This window comes from Etheostoma spectabile, chromosome 9, assembly GCF_008692095.1.
Source record: "Etheostoma spectabile isolate EspeVRDwgs_2016 chromosome 9, UIUC_Espe_1.0, whole genome shotgun sequence".
NCBI classification, from domain to species: Eukaryota; Metazoa; Chordata; class Actinopteri; order Perciformes; family Percidae; genus Etheostoma; species Etheostoma spectabile.
In genome coordinates, this window is record NC_045741.1 from 29,107,990 (window position 1) to 29,117,358 (window position 9,369).

General features: G+C 40.7%; 1 protein-coding gene across 3 annotated transcripts in view; it reads left to right on the forward strand.

Annotated features, from left to right (window-relative positions):
• The window catches only part of ankrd29 (ankyrin repeat domain 29), an 81,192-nt gene that overhangs the window by 43,066 nt on the left and 28,757 nt on the right, over positions 1–9,369 (forward strand). For all 3 annotated transcript variants that reach the window (XM_032526050.1, XM_032526052.1, XM_032526051.1), the window contains exon 8: positions 479–574. In XM_032526050.1, coding sequence (XP_032381941.1) covers positions 479–574 — 96 coding nt within the window. The remainder of the gene's footprint in view (positions 1–478; positions 575–9,369) is intronic.

A 9,369-nucleotide genomic window follows, 5' to 3' on the forward strand; every position in this document is an offset into this window, starting at 1 on the left:
AATAGCAGGTGTTTCTACAAAATAGATAAGCGACAAGACTTTGGTCAGGGACTGTAGAGACATTGAGAAAAAGGACTATTTTGCACATTACGTTTTGCATGTAAACTCTTATTTTTTTGTGTTTTGAATGATTAAAAAAAAGGATAAAGGGAAATTTCACAGTTCAAGGTGTTCCCGCTGCTGACATGAGGTGTTGAACTGTTTTTTTTTTAATTCAGTAAATGCAACGTCTTTCCAAACGTCAAAAAGTAATCAGGTTCATTAATTGTGTTTTCAACACTGAATCGAGATTATAATTTTTTCAATAATCGAGCAGCCCTAGTTTGAACATCTCCAGTTTCTTTGTGACAACAGAGCAAACTTGCTGATGAGGACCATGTAGTTGAAAGAGGACCATGCAATATAGGGCCTTAAGTGGAGATTGTTTTGTTAGATTATATAGATTATACATTATATGCTTTCTCTGTTGTTCTTCAAGGATGGATCAACTGCGTTATTCAAAGCCGCTTTAAAGGGACACAACAGTGTCATCGAGGAGCTTCTCAAGTTTTCTCCGTCAGTTGGCCTTCTCAAGGTAGATGATGCTGCTGTTGACTTTGAATATTTTGAGAGATATGTATACTCGCTTTCTTGTTGAGAGTTAAATGAGAAGCTCCATACCACATTAGCCAGAATGGAAGTCTGATACTACTCCATTGAGCTGGAATTACGGGGGGCGTGTCTTGTTGCTCTGTTGGTGCTGTCTATGTCTATCTGTTGCTCTGATTGGTTGTAGTCTATCTGTTGGTCTGTTGTTGTAACTTCTATCTTTGCTCTGATTGGTTTGGTAGGCTATCCAATTGAAAGCAGAGGCATTTTCTTTTTCCTGTTTGGTCGAGACACGCCCCCCGTAATTCCAGCTCAATGGAGTATTATAGACTTCTTCTGGCTAATGTGGTATGGAGCTTCTCATTTAACTCTCAACAAGAAAGCGAGTATACAATCTCTCAAAATATTCAAAGTCACAGCAGCATCATCTACCTTGAGAAGGCCAACTGAAGAAACTTGAGAAGCTCCTCGATGACACTGTTTGTCCCTTAAAGCGCTTTGATAACGCAGTTGATCCATCCTTGAAGAACACCAGAGAAGCATATAATGTATATCTTATAATCTACACAAAACAATCTCCACTTAAGGCCTATATTGCATGGTCCTCTTTCAACTACATGGTCCTCATCAGCAAGTTTGCTCTGTTGTCACAAAGAAACTGGAGATTCAAACTAGGGCTGCTCGATTATTGAAAAAATTATAATCTCGATTCAGTGTTGAAAACACTTAATGAACCTGATTCTTTTTGACGTTTGGAAAGACGTTGCATTTACTGAATTAAAAAAAAACAGTTCAACACCTCATGTCAGCACGCGGAACACCTTGAACTGTGAAATTTCCCTTATACCTTTTTTTTAATCATCAAAACACAAAAAATAAGAGTTTACATGCAAAACGTAATGTGCAAAATAGTCCTTTTCTCAATGTCTCTACAGTCCCTGACCAAAGTCTTGTCGCTTATCTATTTTGTAGAAACACCTCTATTAACCTGACTTTTAATTATCAATTGGTGTAAGAAGTAGCTCATATGAAAAGCTAAAACCCTCCCAAATGATGTTCAGCACTGAAATAAATTAGTTTCATCACTAAAAAAGATTTATATTTAAACAAGACAAAGGTCAAATTTTGACAAGCACAAAGTTTTTGTCGCCTATACATAAATGAACAATTTACTACAATACTAAATAATGTCACAAATTAAATAGTGGTGCTGTGAAATTCAATTTAATATCTTGTATGACTTCCATGACTTGAAGGCCTGCATCCATGCGGTTTGGCAAGGATTTGACCATGTGTTGATGAAGTCATCAGGATAGCTGAAAGCAGTCTTGCATGCCTCCAGAGTTCATCAATTTCTTTGGTGTTGGGGTTCCATGCTTTCCTCTTTCATCCTACCCCACAATGCTCATGATGTCATGTCTGGTGACTGGAACGGCCAATCCTGGACCATCTTGATCTTCTTCGCCTTGAGGAACTTTGAAGTGGAGTGGAGTATGCGATGGGCACCATCCTGCTGCAGAATTCGGCCTCTTTTATGGTTGGGAATATAGAGTAGCTAAGATTTCTGGTATTTGAGACTATCGATGTTGCCTTCACCCGCAGATCTCTCGCACACCCCATACAGATAAACCCCACACCATGATCTTTACCACCAACAAACTCACTGTTTCGGGGTGAATCTTGGATTCATGCGGGCTCCAGTAGGTCTCCTGCAATATGCGGCAAATGTGGTTAATTTAACGAAAGTTCATCTGAAAAATCCACTTTCTTCCACTTCTCCAGCGTCCATCCTTTTAGCAGGCGTGTGGCCTTGGCAAATGCCACACGTTTTTTTCAATTGTCTTTTGTTTAGTGCTGGCTTCTGGCACTGATTCGACCATGGAGGCTATTTCGAGACAGAATCCGACCAAACTTTCTGGTTGCACACAGGCCTCAGGTGACCAGGTCTTGTGCTCTGCTGCAGTGGAAAGGGGCTGGCCCTTGGATTTTCGAGCCAACAAACGGTCCTCTCGAGCAGTTGTCTTGACCTGGGCTTGTCAAAAACGTCTCCATGTCTTCAAATGTTTTTTTACCTCTGTATCTGACGCTGGACACATTGAGGTGTCTGCCACATCAAGTGGTCGGTCTTCCGCCTCTTGAAATCCAAACTTTAGTCTCCAGGATGATTCTTAGGCATGTTTGCAGAGATCTAGTTGCAGTTTGATGTGAGTCTAGTGTACTGGGGTTGTTTTTATACCACACCTGAGACCTGATTGGTCCATTTTAGTCCCAGTGAAGCTCATATGACAAGGCGACAACACTTGTGTCTTTGGAAAAATTGACTCCAGGGCTTAACCAAGCTGTGAATATTAAATCTTTTTGACAGTTTCTTTTTGCACGAACATTATTACAAAAGCTGTTGGGATTAAAATGAGCCCATTTTCTTGTAATAAAATCTTGATTAGAAATATATTTCAGCGGCACGTCAGTCCAATTTGCACACATCGACAAGACTTTTGTCAGGGACGTATTTTAGGGATTGTTAGAACCAAACTCGTATCACGATTAACAATCGTTAATTGCACAGCCCTAGTACAAACATTAACTCTAAAAAACTAACGTACTTGTCTGTCAGCATCCGATCTGCACCACGTAAGAGTAGCACCCCAACCACCTCACCATGACCCATCTGGGCTGCCATCCACAGGGCGGACGTTGCCATCCTGGAGACCACATATAAGTATATTGATTGATTGATATCTTTATTCTGACACATGTAATAAACAAAACCAAAAAAAATTGTAATAAAACAATTAAACAACTAAATAAACCCCTTATTTCCAGTACTTCAAAACCTCTATTTACACTCCAAAAGGAGTAGAAGAAGTAAACTTAATAAATATAATATAAAATATATAAAAATATATGATATAGATTTATAAACGTTTTAAAGTACTTAATAAAATAAGTGAAACTAAGTCACCTAGCACAACAACAATAATTTAACAATAAATACCAGTTACACTATTAACAAGTACAACTAACTACTGTTGATGTTGCTATGGTTACCAGAGCCAAGGGAAAAAAAATGGCATTTTAAAATATCCTACATTTACGGTAAACTAAAGAGAAATGTGATATTTTGACGTCTGTTTCGGAGCGACAGAGGGAAATATTTCAGTCGCATTAAGTGGAACCAAAATGAGGAACCAAATTGCGTTCTAATCCGGTCCGATTCCTACCGGTTGCACAGGAACAGTCAATAGTGGAACCGGGTTTTGGTACCCAACCCTACTAAAGAGGCGACTGTACGTACGTGTGACTATGACCAGCAGGGGGAATGTTACATTCATTCCATACTGTCTTAAGTACAAATTGAGGTCCATGTACTTTACTTGAGTCTTTTTTTTACATCGACTTTCTAATTCTAAAAAAGAAATATTGGACTTTTTACTGCTACATTAATGTGAAACCTAGTTCACATTAAAGCCGTGACCCACAACACAACGCGACCTTCTGCCGAAAAGGCAGTTGGAGTGACCGGTCCTCCGGAGTTGGTCAAATAGTTCCTCAGGACACCGTTTGCGTGTACGTCGGAGCATGCACGAGATTTAATATGTCGCCATGACAGCAGCGGCGCTAATCTGTACTGCTGCCCAAAAATGAAATCTGGCAACCGATTGGACAATGCTTCACGTCGTCTGGCTTCTCAGAATTTGAAAGCCGGACCGTCATGGCGGCTCTTTCGGAATACGATCTCATATTTTACTAAAATGGTTCACTCGAAAGTTGTTTCTGAAAACATTTTAAGCGAGAAATAGGCCGTGCAGCTGCTGAATCTTGTATTAAGATTTCATCGGTCTTGGGCACCCAGATAGCTCGTGGGTAGAGCGGGTGCCCATGTACAAGGTTTGCTCCTCGACGCACGGGCCTGGGTTCGAATCCGGCCTGTGGCCCTTTGCTGCTCTCTCTCCCCCTTTCTACTCTTCAGCTTTCCTCTCTGTCTAATAAAGGGATACAACCCCGAAAAAATAACACAAAAAAAAGATGTCATTGGTCTGATGTGAGAGATTTTGTCCGCTCGTCACCAATCAGATTGGTCAGTGGACTGCCCCATTCCGATTCAACATGTCAAAACGCCCAAATGAAGACGACGGCACAGAACACACCGAACAGACCCGGGACCACCGACCTCGCCGGACTGTCCGACGGCCGATTATCGGGTTGGTGCGTCAGTGCCTTAAGATTTCTGAACACATGCTTTTATAAAATACAATGTTTAGATTAATCCATTTTTTTAAATGGGATTTTTCTGCATTGATTATTTTTCCTTTTAAAGTACAGTTTTCCTGGTGATACTTCAATTTTTTACTTAAGTCAATTTCAATGCAGGACTTTTTCTGTAACGGAGTATTTCTACAAACTTTGTCTGTGCCATGCACTGTAGGGTTGTCGTGTGTATCTTTATTTGCAAACTATGTTTTCATTTTTTCGAAGGAAATAGGTAATTTGTAGCCAATCTGCCCAGGACAATGGATGATCTGAATACTTCTTTCACCACTGACTATAACCTTTAATCTGTAATAACAAACAATTATAAGCTAAGAGGCGGGGACATTACCTCCCTGGCTTGGTTAACCTTGGCACCGGATGACAACGCTGACGGATGACTGCACGTGGCCCTCCTGCAGCAAGAACAGAGGAGTGGCACCGTCCTGCAACATAGAAGAACCATCTCACACACAGGGTACGCCTTTCGCTGTCTTAGACCTAAGAAACGACGGGCAGAGAAGCTTCCAACCAATCAAAAAGTGTATTAATAACATAATACTTTAATTCTACTATTTCATAAATATATGTATGTGCAGTCAGGTGTTTTTTTCCTTGAGGACAGACACTAATCCCCAAATTCAGTCGTGTAGGACTCACGTCTGCCGAAACCTGAGGGCTGTATCCAGCAGCTGGGCCTTGTGGCAAGTGACCATCATGTTCCTGAACAGACAGACAGACGACGACAGCAGACAGACAGACAGACCAGACAGACGACAGACAGACAGGACAGACAGACCAGATAGACGACAGAGGCACTGACAGTGAGAGTGAGTCAGGTCTAATAAAGAAGCTGAAGATGCGGCTCACATTCGCTGGTCGTGAACATTCTCCATGCTTCAACAGGGTGCTCACCACCTTGAGTGTCCGTACTGAGAGGCACTGTGAGAGCTTTCCCCACCTGTGACAAAACCACAGAAAAAAACAAATGTGTGTGTTTCATTTTCCGGGATTGTTCAGTTGCCACTCCACCGGATGTCCCTTATTTTCTTTCACCTTCTGCTTTCTTTGTGTTAGATTTCTAAACTCCTGGCGATTTAGGGTTACGAGAAATGCCAAAAACCATTTTTTTGCCCCCCGGAATGTTTGTGTGACTAGACCAGACCCTCCTCCGCTTGCTGTGTAGGAAGGTCTGGCAATGCGAGGCTAATTCAGCAGTATAATACAGTCACCACTGTGTCACCATGCTGAGGAGAACATAACTTAGTCTCCACGGTGTAAAAAAGCAGCCTGCACTTCCTTCTCTGTTTACTGCTCCTACAAAAAGCATTGTGTTCTCTGGGTGATAGCACGACAGCACTCTCAGTCACACCCAGTTATTAAAAGACTGCAATGACATGCATTGTCCCTGATGCATACCTTAGTCTGGATTCAGTAGAGGCACCGAATTCAAGAGAGTTTCACAATGTCTGTGTGTCCCTGCTGGAGGGCGAAGAACAAGGCGGTGGAACCTTTCTGAAAAGGACAATTTAAAAAAAAAAGAAAAAATACAGCTGTTTTCATTTATTGCTTGAACTTGAAAAATGTTTTCCATGCTTACATGTATTCTATATATAAAATAACAGAAAAACATCGGAGTTCTATGGAGCTAGATTTGTTTTCTTTATTACTATGAGAAAGAAATGATATAGAGAAATAAAATGTTTGCGAGAAAACGTTTATCACACGGATAGAAAAAAAAAGCCTTTTTTAGAGAAAAAAAAAAATTTTGAGTGAAAAAATTTTCATACCAAGCACAAGTATAATATTGAGACTAGAAAAATTTAAATATAATTTGAAATTTTAAAATTACTTCTGAAAAAAAATCTCTCAATATTGTTTTGCCATCCGTCTCAGGATTTTGCTCTTGTGTAAAATAATGTCATGACCCACCCGATTGCCAATAGAACGTGGCCCCGCCCTAGCTTGTTCTTAAATCCAAGACGATACTAATGTTCTTTCTACAGCCAAACTCATTTTCAAACATGAAACCGACATTACAGAAGCTATATTTAACATATCATATGTAGATGTGTAGCTACGGCCAGAAACGGTTTATCTTAGCTTAGGAAACTTGTTTGTTTAAACCGTACAAAAACTGTGTTGAGTGTAAAATGACATTTGCTGTTTTATGGGGTTAGGTTAGATATTCTTGCCGGGAGCAGTGACTTCCTGGATTCCCGCTGTTACTTGGTAACTTCTCATGACGAACAGACTCCAATCACTGTGTTATGGTATATTGTTATAGTATGTTTCCCCCCCCATCATACATCTCTCTGGTAGTTGATGTCCGCTCCGTAGATAAGTTCTTTGACACAGTCAAGATGGCCGCTGTAGGATGCCACCATCAGCGCTGTCGTTCCATACTGAAAAGAAAAACGGCAACATAAATCAGCAACCATAGGTGTTTTTTTTTAATTGTAGATGACTTGCTGATATGTGTTGATGAACTGCTAAATCCTCCACAGAAACCCTCACCCTTTATTATGATGGGGGAAAACATAAAATGGGTGGTACACACACATCATGCAACCACAGAGGAAAGCTTGAACTCTCTGTGTCCCTACCACAGGTGGGTTATGGGAAAAGCGTGCAGCTGAGCACCGGACATGCAGCGTCCGTACACTGTCTCTGCAGTCCGAGTCCCACGCGCCCGCTGTTGAGCAGCAGCTGAAGTAGAGCCAAGTTCCCCTTCCTCGCTGCCCAAAACCACATTAGCCAGGGGGTTTCCTTCGGGAGGGTAAATACAACACAACAACCACTGACCTTAAAGCACCTTACGGCATTATAATTATATGTAACTACACACTGACAGTAGAGTACAGCCAGTAAACACAGCACAGTGCCTTTACAGGAGTACACTGGACATGGACATTAGAGCTGCACATATTTTATATTTATTATTATTTTTTTTAGAGTGTGAATATCGATTCATCTAGTATCGGGATTTATTTTTTGACAATTTTTAAAATCTTTTTTTTTCTTCCCCTGAATCAATTTTTGAATTTCTTTTTGACCAATTATTCACCTAAATATTTTCTGTCACATATAGTTGGCGATACATCATATCCGTATTATAGTAGTCGCTGACCAAAAGCGAAATGCAGATAGAACTACTGATTTCATTTTTCAGGAATGTCTTACGAAGCTCTGCACAAAATTACGGAAGACTTCTAATTACTTCAATCCAATTCTCTCTTCCTAAATTGATCAGCTGGTGGAGGCGGTCACTCTTCAGTTAAACAATAAGAATAGCATGAACTTCACTAGCCAATCACAGCATACATCTCTGCTTTAATCTGTTTCTCTCTCTCTCTCTGCTGCGGTCAGCTGGTCATTCAGGCAAGAGTGCAACCCTCCTCCGTCGCCTCCCACTTCCAGTCCTCGTCACCCCCCCCACGGCACCCTGGGTCCCCTCCGCAGACCTAACCCTATGTTCTTGTTCCTCTACCCCCTTTAAAACCTTATTTTAATACGACAGAGTGTACATTTCTATATACATAGTTACAATAAATCTTTGCATATCTGCAATGAAGTCTCTCCTGATTGAATGATATATTGTCTCAGAAGGGGTTATTCAACTTTTGTTTTATTAAAAAGAAAAGAAAATCGCACTTCTCAATACTAACGATTCCAATCTAGCAATACTAAAATGTCAATGAAATCGAATCGGCACCCAGAAGAACAATCGTGACAAAAGCTTAGCGTCCTAGTCCTAGTTTTTTTTTTCTGGTGCAATATACAGTAAATATTGTGAAAGACTCTCAGTTTTTTTTAGTGTTATAGGTAAAAATACTAACAGTGTAAAACTGCACTTTATATGAAAGTGTCATTTTTTTTGTGGCCCATTTTATATAAAATTCATGTTCAATGTGTTCAATAAAGCAGTTGGAAAACTGTGAAATAATTCCCTTACATTTGTTTTTAATTCAACAACAAACAGTTTTGTATTTAGCATAATCCTGAAGCAGCAGAACTCATAACAATAATATCTATATCGTTATCGCGATTCAACGTTATGGGCATAGCGCATATTTCCCCATACCGTGCCGCCCTACATGATTCCTGTTTTGAATAAAGTATTTTGCAACAAACAGCGCTGTGCACACATACCGCTAGAGCAGCAACTGTACAGGTTAATGTGTCAATTTAAGTAGGACCACAGGCCATGATATCCTATAGGATTGTCTTGAAGTTTGCAAAAACACAACAATATTGAATACCGACTCACACCGGCTTCCCCAAGTCGTTAGATAGTCCCTGAAATGAATGAAAGCAGGTGTGATCTGGTTTCTCATTGGCCCTCTAGGATGCGTGGATGAAAATGATGCGCATGGAAAAGGCTCGTTTACCTTAAAGACATCCTGCAGACCTTTACTGGTGACTCTGGTTCTTCCTGCGCACTTCATTCATTAGGGACTGATGCGGAGCGCCACTTGCCGTTTGTCTGCCTGCGTCTGGTGTTTACGGCGCCGGTTCGCGGGTCATAAGCAC